This window comes from Pyxicephalus adspersus, chromosome 8, assembly GCF_032062135.1.
Source record: "Pyxicephalus adspersus chromosome 8, UCB_Pads_2.0, whole genome shotgun sequence".
Classification (NCBI taxonomy): Eukaryota; Metazoa; Chordata; class Amphibia; order Anura; family Pyxicephalidae; genus Pyxicephalus; species Pyxicephalus adspersus.
The window spans coordinates 61,603,617-61,619,254 of NC_092865.1; the positions used below are offsets into that span (position 1 = coordinate 61,603,617).

The 15,638-nt window shown below is 36.0% G+C and overlaps 1 protein-coding gene across 1 annotated transcript in view; it reads left to right on the plus strand.

Annotated features, from left to right (window-relative positions):
- Window positions 1-15,638, plus strand: part of DNAH12 (dynein axonemal heavy chain 12) — a gene marked incomplete in the record, with an annotated part of 69,691 nt that overhangs the window by 18,545 nt on the left and 35,508 nt on the right. Inside the window, 17 exon segments of the mRNA XM_072421221.1 lie at window positions 888-1,073; window positions 1,157-1,357; window positions 2,365-2,559; window positions 3,598-3,719; window positions 4,370-4,652; window positions 6,481-6,600; window positions 7,163-7,319; window positions 8,166-8,338; window positions 8,963-9,115; window positions 9,785-10,024; window positions 10,308-10,553; window positions 10,670-10,789; window positions 11,802-11,911; window positions 13,399-13,579; window positions 14,251-14,391; window positions 14,963-15,046; window positions 15,134-15,322. Coding sequence (XP_072277322.1) covers window positions 888-1,073; window positions 1,157-1,357; window positions 2,365-2,559; window positions 3,598-3,719; window positions 4,370-4,652; window positions 6,481-6,600; window positions 7,163-7,319; window positions 8,166-8,338; window positions 8,963-9,115; window positions 9,785-10,024; window positions 10,308-10,553; window positions 10,670-10,789; window positions 11,802-11,911; window positions 13,399-13,579; window positions 14,251-14,391; window positions 14,963-15,046; window positions 15,134-15,322 — 2,901 coding nt within the window.

Below are 15,638 nucleotides of genomic sequence, written 5' to 3' on the forward strand. Positions count from 1 at the left end.
TTCTTCCAATGTTTAGATGCAGGTAGCAAAAAGGAGAAAACCATGTGCAAGCTCCAGGGGTATATGCAGCAGTTTAGAATAAAAAACACTATTCCAATACATAGTGAAGAGATATAGCATGACACCTTTGCGACATGGTGAACTGAGAATTTCCTAGCATCATCTTCTGCGGTCATGCCTTGTGTGTGTCATGTATTTTGCTTTGTTGTCCTTGTAACTATAGCACTGGTAGTGGCCTTAATGTGCAGTTTAGAATGATCTTACTTGAAATATCAGACTGAAATTAAAAGTTACAAAAACCAATGTCCTAACACTTATCCCCTTACAAGTCATCTAATGTCTATAAACTTTGATCTAATGTCTGCCCACTTTGCAAAAAAATGTAGCTCATAAATTATCCTATCCATAGGAATGACTTTCATTTGAGAACGAGGGAGCGGCACCCTGCTGTGCTCTCTCTCTCTTCACTTGCATTACGACCATTCATCGTCCATTGTCCGTTGATTCACTAGGACGGTCGTTCAGACGATGGACTACAAGCGCTGTACACGCGCAAGATTCTTGTCCGATAACAGCCCTGAGCCGATTATCAGCACGTGTGTACCTAGCCTAATAGTTTGAATCTTTGACTATAAAATACCTATTAGTTTCATATACCCCCACAGCCTTACTTTTTTCAGTAACACAATATTTATCTTATCTGTGAGGCCTAGGAAATGAGGGCAACAAATTAGTGTCTAAGTGTGGAATTCTGAGATGTACAGTTTCAGGGCCTATTTAAAAATACATAAGTGAACACACAATTGCCAACCTGGATAATTATTATGTCCACCTTTTCCTAAATCTCAGTATTACAATCCTGAACATACAGATCTTCTCCTTTACAGGAATATATTCCCCTGGTGAGCATCCTTTGTAACCCTGGAATAAGGACCCGTCACTGGGATCAGATGTCTGAGATTGTAGGGTATGACCTCACTCCAAATTCTGGTACCACCCTCAGAAAAGTTCTAAAGCAAAATCTAACTCCTTTTCTTGAGAAATTTGAACAGATTAGTGCTGCAGCGAGTAAGGTAAGACACAAATATTACAATGTTTCTTGTTATGTGTTCCTAATTGAGGTTTAAAACATCTTTATTTTCTGTGTTTCGGTTAGGAATTCTCTTTGGAAAAGGCAATGCATACAATGCAGGACATGTGGGACTCAATATTCTTTAATACCAGTGCTTACCGTGAATCCGGTGTGTCCATCCTGTCCGCAGTGGATGAAATTCAAACCACTTTAGATGACCAGATTGTCAAGACACAGACAATGAGAGGATCACCTTTCATCAAGCCATTTGAAAAAGAAATAAAGGTACATCAAATATTTAGTAAATAATATTGAGCTTTTTTTAATTAGAGAACGATAAGAATAGACTGTGCCAGTACAGTATCTCAGGGTTAGGTTACATAGTGTTTGAACTGGATTAGTTGACATTTATAAGGTTATGTTTGGATGTTTCAGGTTAGGCTGAGCAGTTTTTAAATGTATGTAATCCTAACCATTAACTTTTTATTGTTTTTATTTCTGTCATTTAGTTATATAATTAAATGTGTTTTGTTATTCTTGTTCTAGTTGGTTCTCTGCATTACAGCCCGGTAGACTTCTATAGGGTTTGGTCCTGCAGTATGACCCCATGAAAGTCTATAAAGCTGCAATGCACAGGCTGAACCTAGACAGTAAAAACTAGATGTAAATAATCAGCAAAACCCCAGACATCAGATATCAATATGTATGCATGTGCAGGGATGAAGGATGGGTTATTTTAGTTCAAGATAGAAATTCAATGCAGCTGCCTCATCTAGGACTTTGTAAATTGCAATACATTTAATTTTTATTCCCAAATTTATGTACAATGTAATCCTTATAATGAGTTACTTCTTCATATGCCTGGTTTCCAGGCGTATAAGGTGTCCTAAACCAAGACAATGGGCCTGATTTTTTAAAGCTCTCTAAGACTGGAGAAGATAGACTATTTTGGGTGAACCTTTATAATCCAGCAAACCTGGAACATAATTCATAAAATAATTTCCCAATATTTGGCAAATGTTTTAAATCCAGAAACCAATCCATTCCAGGTTTGCTGGATCACCTAGGTTCACCTATGATAGTCTATCTTCTTTATTAAAGCTGGAGAGCTTTAATAAATCAGGCTAAGTCTGTACTTTTAGTGAGCCTGTCTGAAGCATGCTGTTATTTCAGGTTGGAAAATACAAATTAGAGAGATATTCTGTCAAACTATTTTTAAAAAGGCCTAATATGACAATATACCAATTTCTCTACAAAAACCGTTTTAAAATCTCTGCTCTTCTGAACTTTAGCAATGGGAGGAGCACCTAATAAGAATCCAGGAGACAATTGATGAGTGGCTGAAGGTGCAGGCTCAGTGGCTCTACCTAGAACCCATATTCTCTTCAGAGGATATCATGCAGCAAATGCCAGAGGAAGGCCGGCTCTTCCAGACAGTGGACAGAAACTGGAGAGAAATCATGAAACACTGTGTAAAAGACCCAAAGGTAATGTTTAGTATCTACTGAAGAATGAACTGGTGGTAATTTTTAAAACTTATTATATGGTAAAGGCTGCTGCATGATTGAGTGACAAATAATTGTTCAGCTTATGGGCCAAAAGATAATTTTGCCAATAGCTGGAAAAAAATTGGACTTGTTTTTTATCCCTTCCTATTAACAATCTAAGAACTAAAGTACCCTGAAGATAGCAGAGTTCTTTTTTTAATTTTGTAATGGTCAGACACAAAAACATTATTTATTATTTTTATATGATTGTGAATTTGGTATCATATATTACATTTGAATGAAAACTCCATACAAATTGATACCTTATGTGTCTTTACAAATATATGATTAAATTAGGTATGCAAATCAATCACAAAGTTATAATCATGGTAACCAATGTATGGTAATGCTGTTAGGGCTTCAATGAATTCTGACCACAAAAGGGTTTGGCATTTTGTTATGAAACTTTAGGAGTTGTAATAACAATTGATTGTATGGTGCTTAACATTCAGTTAATGTTTGATGCTGTGATGTAATCATGCAGAATTCTTTTATTTTAACCTAATATTACCTTAACATGATCTCTTAATTTGTGCTAACCTTTTCTGTGGCCTACTTTAATTATCCACTGCTGAAAGTTACAAGTCCTTTACTACAAACAATTATATCTTACACAAATATACATCAAATAACCCCCCTAGCGTTCTGCATGGGATTTGGAGATTCTCCATGTGTTTGCGTAGGTTTCCTCCCAATTCTAAAAAACATACAGTTATCTTAACTGGCTTCCCCTTAAAATTGGCCTTAGACTGTATTAAGGACATGACTATGGTAGGGACATTAGATTGTGAGCTCCTTTTTTTAAATCCTGATATTTTTGAATGAATCTTAATCACTTTATGTGACATGGTCCTGATTAACAATTATTTTTTACATTTAACTTAAACTGTTAATATTGTCTATATAAAACACACTATTATTGCCTCGTTTCATTGCTTATAACAACAGCTATTTATTACTTGTCATCTTATATTTTAGGTTTTAAGTGCCACCTCCCTCACTGGGCTTCTGGAAAAGCTGCAAGACAGTAATGTGCTCCTGGATAAAATCATGAAGGGGCTAAATGCTTATCTGGAAAAGAAGAGGCTTTTCTTTCCTAGGTAATTATTATATATATAGTTTGCTAATTTTAGTATAATGAGTCATGGAAAGCTCATTCTATCAGCAATGTCAATTAGAAGTACAAGTGTTAAATAAAACAGCAAGGACAAGAGCAGGCATTGGTACTGTGAAGATTGATTGCATAGTATTATTCTAAATATGGATTTTTGTTTTAAAATTCTAATAAATTTTAATAAATTCTTTCCGTAAAAGAAATGCACATCTTTATCAACACAATGGGCCCCATTAATTAAAGCTGTCCAAGGCTGGAGCTGATAAACTTTCATCAATGAAGCTGGGTGATTCAGCAAACCTGGAATGGATCTGGTCCAGGATTGAAAACATTTGCTAACAAATAGCAAATTACTTTTAAGAAATCCATTTAAGGAGTATTTTGCTGCTAAAAGATTTGTAATTCTTTTTACCTAGCTTTTTTTTTAGCCAGGCACACTGTTGGAAGGCATAACCAGTCACCTTGCAATTCTCTACTACACTTAAAGTTCATCTAAAACATTTTTTAGGTTTTCGATAGAGACAAAGTGATATCTCCTGACAGGTTGCTATCTGTGCTCCGTTTAGAAATATTTACTCTCTCAGTGTATAGCTTTAAATAAAAGTGCACAGATAATAGCATATTTTTTTCTTGTAGATTTTTCTTCTTGTCCAATGATGAAATGTTGGAAATTCTGTCTGAGACAAAGGATCCACTACGAGTTCAGCCACATCTAAAGAAATGCTTTGAAGGGATTGCTAAACTGGAATTCCTTCCCAACTTGGATATCAAAGCTATGTATAGTTCTGAGGGGGAAAGGGTGGAACTTATTCAGACTATTTCCACCTCAGAGGCACGAGGGGCTGTGGAGAAATGGCTCATCCAGGTGGAGGATGTAATGCTGAGAAGTGTACGAGATGTTATCGCTCGTTCTAGAATGGTACGATATTCAGCAAAATCTTTATTAAAGGGTATAAGCTTCCTTATGTTTCTCAAGCTGTTTCAGAAAGAACTGACTGTGTTGCTCTTTAGTTCCAGTTGCCTTCTTTGGTGGTGCTCATGACCTGCCAATACCTTGCCAATAATCTATTATCACTTACATTTTTTATCTAGTATCTCTACATGCTATGGCAGATAACAGTGGGGAAGCATTATGTTACAGTGGATAAACACAGCTTTATACATCCCACAAATTTTGCAATTTTGGGTTATTTTGAAAAACTGTGCAGACACATATTCAATTAACCCTGTTCAGGTCCTATGCAGGCTCCCCATCTGCATATACCTGCCCACCATTCACTTTGTTCATTCCAGGAGCAGTGGTAAATAACTAAAAACTGCAGGTAAAAATTAATCATGTGATTTCATTCTATTTCTCCCACGTGACCACCACTATCACTGGGAAATAGGAAAGAGTTGTCGGACCTGTGTAAGCTCTGACTGATCAAATTGAGTGGAACAGTGTAGAACTCATGAATGGGGGTAAATATATTTTAGAATATGAGCTGCACTGAGATAGGTGGGCTGTATGGAGGTTCAGGTATATTGAAAGGACAACCCCACCAAAAAAGAAGTTGACCTTGTACAGGTTTATGTACTATTCAATCTACACTTAATAAATAGTATACCTAGGATGTAATCTTGACCTGGTCTGCTAGTTACTAGTGACTATACACTGAATGTTAATCAAGGTTTTCCTTTGTGTCTGCCTTTTTGGAGGTCTGGTGTTTGTTCTTCTAAACAATACATGAGTTAAACATTGACTAGAACTTTTGTAAGCAAAAAAAAAAAAAAAGTTTCTCAGTACAAAGTCTTATTGTAGCGGCTGATTCTGGACACTAGGCGGAGCTATACAATATTAATTTTTGTGGTTGCTCATGAGTACGGGTTTGTTTTTTGTTTTTGCTTTTCTCACTGTCAAAGCAGAATAATTAACTCACTGTCAGGCTGAAAGATCCCGATAAGGACCAGCTTGTCCCCTGTGTGTGACCAAAAATATTATTAGATGTATTCTCCAGGCTGCTATATATAGTAATGTTTATCCGTAGTCAGCCCTTCATCTCTGCATTGTGACAGGGAGAAGATGCAAGTAAATAATCCAAAATCAATGTGTGGTAAGGCTGCACTATCAGAAAATGTAAGAGTGGGGATTCAGATTATTACAAATGCTCATCGGCAGATATAAAACATAACCTTACGAAAGTAATTATGCTAAAGCATCATACTTCGTAAACAATTCCCATTGTTCTTTAAAACAAATATTTTTCCTTTTTTTGCATCTTAATGTTGCTTCTTCTTTAGCCTTTGTGCAGGTACTTCCTGTCAGCATGCAGTGCAGTGATGGCTGCATGTCATTGCTCATGGTGAGCTACCTAATAGGAACAATGGTGGCACACACTTACTCAAAGAGCATGGCTGCTTGTAGTCTCTATCAGAACCATATGTGAAAGGGTGACAACAAGGAGAGATTGGAAGGTGCGCACACTCCATTGTCACTCCTTATTAAGAAGTGCCTAAACAATGGTCACCAGGTGTTATTTTATTGAAAGCTATTAATTTAAAAAGATTACAAATGTTTTTTTGAGTTATCAATCTTTATGGGATTTTTGTGATTGGGTTTAGATATGTCAGTTATTGTAGTTATAAAAATATTTTTTTCTTCCCATTAAAATGCTGCCAAATTTGTCTGGATATTGTTGATATTTTAGTTCCACTTTAACTCTTTTTGTGTTTCTATTGCAATTTATAACATTATTTTGTTTCTTCAGGCATACCCTGAAACTGCTAGGAAAGACTGGGTGAGAGAATGGCCAGGACAGGTGGTGCTATGTGTTTCTCAGATGTTCTGGACCAGTGAGGTGCATGAAGCTATAGCTAGTGGCCCTGAGGTAAGGGAATCCAATAAGGAAAAATAATAAGGAAAAGGACCCCGCTGGAGGGGCGCACCGGCCAGAGCCACGGACCATGTCCCCCCTATAGGTCGCAGGCTCAGGGCGGTGGGCAGGTTATGGCTCTGGCATCATGACGTCACTCTGGGGGAAGTTTCTTCCCCTTTGAATCACACACGGCTTCCCGCGCATGCACAATCCGGAGTCTGTAAATATAGTGGTCCGTGAGGTCCAAAAAGTTGGCGACCACTGCTCCATAGTGTGCAAAGCTGCATATGTCAGCCACTTAGTCCCTTTAGTTGATGAAAGTGAAATACTTTTCCCTTTTCAAACACCCATCTATCCCTTCTTTGTCCCATAAACTCTATTACATCCGCTTGTAATACCCTGATGACGGTTACACCTTTGGCTATAGACCCAACCTGTGCTGGAACATAGCTGTCAATCACTGCAAAATATTTGCTATTTATATGCAAATTTATAACTGATTTTTGTGTTTTGTGTAGAGTTCACACTGAAATGTTTAATCATTTTTTTGTTTGTTGTTGTTGTTGTTTTCTAGGGTTTAAAAAATTACTATGATAAACTTCAACATCAGCTTAATGACATTGTTGAACTTGTACGAGGCAAGCTGTCCAAGCAAACACGTACCACATTGGGCGCTTTGGTTACCATAGATGTCCACGCCAGGGATGTGGTCATGGATATGATAGAAACAGGTTTGTGTGCATGAACAGTATTTGAAATAGGCATCTCTTCCTCTTCATAATGATACTGTTATGTTATATGGTATACTATATATGTATAACAATAATAGGATGTCTCATTTATAGGAGAAAAGTGAATACAACAGTATGTCTCAAGGTTTAGGATAATATGGGTGATTGATAAGATATGCTGAATCACTGAGCATTTTTACAATTATTTAGGGAGCTATATATACATTTTTCCCCTGTTTATTCATATTAAAGACTTCAGTCTTCTTCTAGTATTCATGTCACTAGCTGTAATTTTGTTGTAAATGGAAAAAATAATAATAGCCTAGCTTATATGATACTTTTAATATTATTACACTGTATTTATATAGCGCCATCATATTACAAAGTGCTGTACAAAGTCCATAGTCATGTCGTTGTGATGCTTGTACATAAAGTCCCTTGAGTTGGTATATCCTTTGGGAACTGCAGCAGTTCACCAGAATCCTTAGCTTTACATACATAACGTTCTCATCTCATACATACATGAACATCTTCTCATGTTACGGTAGTGCAAGCAGACACGGCCTACCTAAATATGGCAATTCTGCATTTGATTGACTTCATTGCAATGCTCAACAGCAACAGGAATTTGTGGGACTTTGCACAAAAACAGGGCAAGGCTTTGACACATAGAGAAAATATGAAAAATGCGAAAATTGGGAAAATAAAAAACAGAGCTTTGGGTAGAACAGCTTAAAAAGGTAAATTTGTGTTTTACTGTCGCACTCTGATGCATTAGAAAGCAATGGCATCCAGAATCCTTCAAGAGAAGTGAGTGTTTTGTAATTTTGTAATTTTTCTGTTTAGGTGTTTCTCATGAATCAGACTTCCAATGGTTGGCTCAGCTGCGCTATTACTGGGAAAATGAGAACGCCCGTGTGAGAATCATCAACTGCAATGTGAAATATGCTTATGAGTACTTAGGCAACTCACCACGACTGGTCATTACACCTCTTACAGACAGATGCTACAGAACCTTGGTATGAGTAAAATATTTCTATAAATCCTTGGTTATTATTTAATGTTAGAGGGTCAAGTTAATGTATTATCCATTTTTGCTGGGTCACTAAACCCTCCAGTGCAGCAGTTATCATTGTAATTCTTCCACCTAACTCAGTTCTCCTTGGAAATTGTGTCTTAAGCAACTGATTCTTGTAAACATCAAGCTTTGAATTTGCAAAGTAGGTAAGTAGAACATGAAAAATGTGAAAAAAAATTATTAGGGAGGTCAGAAGGTGTAGTACCAAGATCGACCTGTTGACATATCAAGACAGTGCTTGACTCAATCCACCTAGCAATTTTATTATACTTGGTGTACAGAGACAAAGGAGAGGAGTAGGGGTGAAAGAATATTACTGTTTTGCACAACATGGATTTTCAGGTGACTATAGTTTCATCTTTGAATTCCATCCTGTGCTTGCCAAATATATCAAATATATATAGCTTGTTACATATCATTACTTATATATAGGTTGCAAGTGTAATGAAAAATGTTTGCAGTTCGATGTCTGGAATTACAAAACGTAGTTTGCATTTCCAAATATTCTGCGATGCATCTATTATATTTCCATATTTTTTTATAGCCATTTTTATTTTATTCGCAGATTGGTGCTTTTTATCTAAATCTTGGTGGAGCACCTGAGGGACCTGCAGGTACGGGAAAGACTGAAACTACCAAAGATTTGGCCAAAGCCCTGGCTGTGCAATGTGTCGTGTTCAACTGCTCTGATGGTCTGGACTACATAGCAATGTCAAAGGTATGTACAGACTGTATATGGATTTTAAAATATGGGGCGAACATGACAAGGATATCATGAAATTTACATATGGTAAATATTTAACCTGCCAATGAATTTGTAGATCTATGGAGCAACTCTAAAGACAACACACCCATAACCTTGGCATCCACTGCTCTTGTACTACTTTTGTAGTCCCCATAGTCCTTCTTGTCCTCCTCTCTTCATAAAACAAAATAGGCCGCTAAACTACTATCAAACAGCCTATCTTTACAGCAAATATTCTTAAATCTGTCACTTGATATATTCACTAACCATCATTTAGAGTGGTAAGTATTAACCATTCGTACAGACCTATACTACATCAGAAATGGTAACAAGAGATCAATGACTATGCTCATGAGGGGTACAACCTTAAAGGTTTCTACTTTCTACCAACTTTGTGGTCTAATCATAATTGACAACTAATCCACTGTCGAAGCCTTCTATAGTTTTACAATAACAGTATACATTTAGTAACATAGTAACACATATGTACAATATTCATTATTTGTTTCATTATTATTCATTATTAAGATTAGTATTATTTTTCAATAATAAGATTAGCAGTCTACTTTATGAAATATAAGTTTTATGCTATTAAGGTATTGTAAATTATTTTTGTTTTTTGTATTTCCTTTTTATTTGTAGTTCTTCAAGGGTTTGGCATCATCTGGTGCATGGGCATGTTTTGATGAATTTAACCGTATTGAGTTGGAGGTATTGTCTGTTGTGGCCCAGCAAATTCTCTGCATCCAGAGAGCCATTCAGACAAAAATGGACATGTTCAACTTTGAAGGCACTGAGCTGAAACTCAATCCAAACTGCTTTGTTGCTATTACTATGAATCCTGGTTATGCAGGACGATCGGAACTGCCAGACAACCTTAAGGTAAATGGAAGGATGGTCTAGAAGATTTATTTTCTTTGGGTCTAAAAACGAATATTTTTCCTTTTCATAGTTTTTGATACATCTACATTATTAAAAACCAAGAAGTCTTTCATGTGAAGGCTGGCCTTAATTGTCGGTAGCAAGGCAGGGGAGATGGGTGGGAGTTACAACAGTTTCCTCTGCTTACTAGCCTACATTTTTAGGATTTAGCTGTGGGAAATGTCTTAAGCATCACATTTTGTGCCTGAATGATTGGTTTATTAATATCCATTTTTTGTTACAGGTTCTTTTCCGAACTGTAGCTATGATGGTTCCTAATTATGCACTGATCGCAGAGATCTCACTTTATTCTTATGGGTTTCTACATGCAAAACCTTTGTCAGTCAAGATTGTTATGACATATAGGTTGTGCTCCGAACAACTATCCTCCCAGTTTCATTATGACTATGGTATGCGTGCAGTTAAGGCGGTGCTAGTGGCTGCTGGGAACTTGAAGCTGAAATTCCCCAATGAAAATGAAGATATTCTTGTAAGTATTTTTTTATTTTAAACTTGGTGAAATAATTGTAAATATTTTTATATAAGAATAAAATCCTCTGACCATAGCTTTATATATATTCTACATATTTTTCTTTCATAATTTAGCTCCTGCGTTCTATTAAGGATGTAAATGAGCCTAAATTCTTGTCTCACGATATCCCATTATTTAATGGAATTACCAGTGATCTGTTCCCTGGCATCCATCTACCTGAAGCTGACTATAAAGTAAGTTTAATTTAATTTTTTTACTATTAGGTATGTTTGTTTGTACTCCCTCCTTAGGGATTTGCTTCTTTGATTTGACGGTGATCTAATAATTGGTAATCTATTTATTGAAAACTATTAAAATTATATTCTATATTTTATACTGGTATAACCTGCATTGGTAATGTAGGTCAAATCAATAGGTTTTCTTTAATCTCTCGTTTCATGGAACGCCAATCTTCAGGAGATATCTATTTTGTTGCTTTCCCCTTTCTTATTGTTATATGACATACCCTAGATGTTGCAATGGTCACAGGACAGGGAAAGGGGGGCAAGGATCTAGAGGTCCCACACTTTCTACTATACCACCATCATCTCTCCATGATACAATAGGATTGGTAATTTTCTGATATCAGTCTTTAAATCAAATCAATATATCTCAATCAACAAAAATACCATAGGTGGCCGATAACTTAGCAATGATCGGTCCCCTGTGTAGTATAAATCATCCTAGTCTGTCCTCCATTCATCCTGGAGCTAATAAAAATAACAAACCCCCATAGACAATGAAACAATCTCTACCTTTTTACCTGCTTGGTAAGCAGGGTAAACATCAGCTGTAATCCAATTGTTAAGGTGCATGGTGTTCAGAATTCCAATTGGTTGGTGCTTGCCAGGGGATGAGCCAAATTTGAACCCTACCTGCTATGTACACTAAAACTGAGCTTACAGTCAATGTATTCCTTGCCAACTTGTTAGCTATTGGCACTATAAACATTGCTTGTGAAACAGTTGTAAAGGTACCTAGTAGCAATCAGAAACCTGGTAATTTTCTGCATAAGTTCGTGGAAATAGCGAATGGCTGAAGTTCAGCTGATGGTTGACTCATACTCAAACCTCTTCATTAGTATTTGATAATTTGCCTAGCACTGACACTGACACTGAGGCAGAGAGAGTCCACAGTTAGTTCTGACTTTAAAGCAAAACAAGACTGAAAAATTATTGAATTTACAAATGCATTACCATTTTCCAGGATTTGCTGGAGTGTGCTCATGAGTGCTGTATTAAACACAATGTTCAGCCAGAGAAGGTGTTCCTGGAGAAGATGATACAAACCTATGAAATGATGATCGTCAGACATGGGTAAGAAGTTACTGAATATATCCAAATCTGTAAAGTCAGGGGACCCAGCCAGAACTGATCCTTCCTCTTATCTACCAGTTATAACACTCATTGTGTTCTGTTTATATAAAGAAGAATTTGTCTTTCCCACATTATTCTTACTGTTTCAGTGGTTTAAAGCCCATTAAACCCAGAATGGAAAAAGACACATTCTAATAGAAGTCAGGTTGATAAACAAATACAGACAGTGTACAAAAGGAATGTGGTGGACAGAATAAATATCTGTTTCAAATGTGAAATATACTTTTACATTGCGTAACAGCTACTTTCTTTCTTCTCTGAATAATTCTGACTGTAGGGTCAAGCAGATGTGACCATTCGACACCCAAAGTAGGAAAAACAATAGATATTAGTCTATGTTTTTAGTATCTCTACAGAACAGTGGAAACCATGGGCCTGATTTATTAAAGCTTTCCAAGGCTGGAGAGGATACACTCTCATCAGTGAAGCTGGGTGATCCAGCAAAACTGGAATGGATTTCTTCAAAGTCATTTGCTATTTGCTGGAAAATGTTTTAAATTATGGACCAGATCCATTCCAGGTTTGCTGGATCACCCAGCTTCACTGATGAAAGTGTATCCTCATCAGCCTTGGAGAACTTTAATACATCTGGCCTCATGTGTGTCTACATGAGGGGGAGCAGGTCTTATAGTCACAGGAACTAAGCAGTGAGCAACCATAGGATCTATATCTGAATGTTTAAAGAAAGCTAATAGGCAGGAGAGATCATGGTTATGTAGATTTGGGTACAGATATAGCCAAGCACAGCTATACAATGGGAATGGGCTTTTCAATGTGTTCTATTCCAAAGATAGTACCTATAATTTCTGCTGTATGACATATTTTTTTTAAGAATTTGGTTGGAAATTGTTTTTTGGATTTTGTTGGGCTTCATTTTGTTATCCATATCATGATTGACAGTTGTTGAATGTTTACCTTGTATTAAAAGAAACCACAACTCACCAGCCTCTTGCTCCTCATGCCTTTGACAATTTGGGTCTGATTTAATAAATACACTTTTATCCGTGAACTTGGGTGATCCATCAAAACTGGAATTAATTTGTTCCAGATTGAAAACATTTGCTAACAAAGAGCAAATTACTTTTTTAGAAATCTGTTACAGGTTTGCTGGATCACCCAAGTTCATTGATGAAAGTGTATCCTTCCCTGCCTTGGAGAGCTTTAATAAATTAGGTCTATTACCAATGTATTCAATTAAACCCCCACACCTCTGCATTGACTTTCCCTTACCCCTTTTACCTGTTTCTGAAATTCCCCCCATACTTCTATTGTTTATTGTATATGAACCTACATGTGCTTCTGTATGAAAAATTGTTTTTATGTTTCTCTTGTGTAAAACCTACTCGTGTAAAAATAAACATACTTGAAAAGAAATACAAGCACACCAAATCTGTATAGCACGATGAACATTATGTTTATATCCATAGTTTTATGCTGGTTGGAGAGCCTTTTTCTGGAAAAACCAAGGTTCTACATATACTTGCTGATACTCTGTCACTGATGAATGAACGAGGGTGCGAGGAGGAAAAAGTCATCTACAGAACAGTGAATCCTAAATCCATCACTATGGGACAGTTGTTTGGACAGTTTGATCCAGTGTCGCATGAGGTACATTTACACTCTTGTTTTTAGGATGTTTAGTGAAAAAAAGAAGTTGTGCGCCCTTACTGTACTCACAAAAAATGTAACCTAAATGTATTTTCAAGGATATTTGCATAAAAAAGAATACTAAAAAATAGTCCTTAATCTTAAATTAAGATTATTATAATTTAAAAAAGTGCCTTGGGATAAACCACCCTTTCTCAGCCAGGGTTTTGTGAAACCCTAGAGTCCCTTTTTAATTGATAGGAGGGGGTTGAGCAGTAAGTAGATTGATCTCACACATTGACCACCAATGCAAGTTCCCACTAATCACCAATATAGGAGACAGATGTTAGAGAACACCATAGTTTCCACTGTCTATGTTCCATTTTTTGTGTCATATAATTTTAATATTATTACAAAAATATATAATTGTATAGAGTATGTGTTGTTAAACTGCATTTGTTGTCATATTTGCTAGGTAAGCCAAATAGTATTTTATTTTATTTAAAATTTTCTACAACCTATTAACCACTCTGATGTTTCATGAGCTGTAGGTATAATAATTTTTAGCTGTGGTTTGCTTTGATCTGAAAATTATATCAAAGTTACCTGTAAAGCTAAAAGGTTAAGAAGCGCTGGCATAAACTGTATTATTGATTGTCACATGCTTATATAAAGATTTTACTCTTTTACAGTGGACTGATGGCATTGTTGCTAACACATTTCGTGAATTTGCATTATCTGAGACCCCAGAAAGAAAATGGGTTGTGTTTGATGGCCCCATAGATACACTGTGGATAGAAAGCATGAACACTGTACTTGATGATAATAAAAAGGTAAAATAATATGCTAATATTAATAATAGCTTTTGTTTTGATTTGCTACCTTTTCTCTCATATAAGAAATAAATATAATAAGAAAATCCAACATTTAAACTAAAGTCAACTGTGTTTGTCTAAGGGCCCAGTCACACTTCTTTATTTGTCTTTATATTAGATAAATGTATATGTATTTAGGATTATTTATACAGTTTAAATGGGAAATACTGCTCTAAATTATTGTCATTGTAGACACATAAGTGAAATTTTCCATGGTATGGGAGCCATAGCGATTGTACTCTTTGCTCAATCTCTTTAGTATCACTATTTCAGGATTTTTTTTTTTTTTAGTAGACCAGAAATGGTATTTTCCCTTATGTTTCCCTTTTCCCCTCCCTTTTGTTGGTTATTATGGTTAATCTGTTTTTCACATGTTCGTAAAGGATATTCATATGGCTCTGTACTCTGCAACAAAAGAATTTGTGCAAGTGTTTTTTCTTTGTATGTGTTTTTTTTGTTTTTATGTGTATTGTTGAAATTTTGTCAAAAATCAATAAAAATCTATTGAAATTATTGTCATTGTCCACAGCTTTGCTTAATGAGTGGTGAGATTATTCAGATGTCAGCTCAGATGAGTCTCATCTTTGAAACAATGGACCTTTCCCAGGCTTCGGTAGGTTTGCATTGTCTTATGAGAATGATCGTTTTACCCACCAAAATCCATGAACATTAATATAAATTACTTCTGTTCTATCTACAGCCAGCCACAGTAAGTCGTTGTGGTATGATCTACCTAGAACCTCAACAGCTAGGCTGGGAACCCTTAGTAAAGTCCTGGCTCAACACCCTTCCTGATGTCTTGAAGACAAAGGAACATTTAGCTCTCTTACAAGACCTGTTCCAGTGGCTTATACCACCAGCTTTACGATTCCTAAGGAAACAGTGCAAGGTGAAATTCTGGTGTTCTATAGAATTTTATCATGGGTTTTTCCTGAATGTTTTTTTCTGTTACCAATACTATGTCAACTTCAATACATGTCAATTCTTCTGTATTCATTTTGTTGTTTTAACTGTAACTATAATCAAAGCAGCCCACATAGTTTCTGTTGGATATTTCTTAACTTTCTCAACCTACGTGTTACTTGATTTTAAATATGTTATTATGTATGTTTGCCTGAACATTATTTATACATTATCAGCATACTTTTTTTAATTGTCCCTGTTTAGACGAGATCAGATGAAAAAAAACAGCTACAAAATAAAAA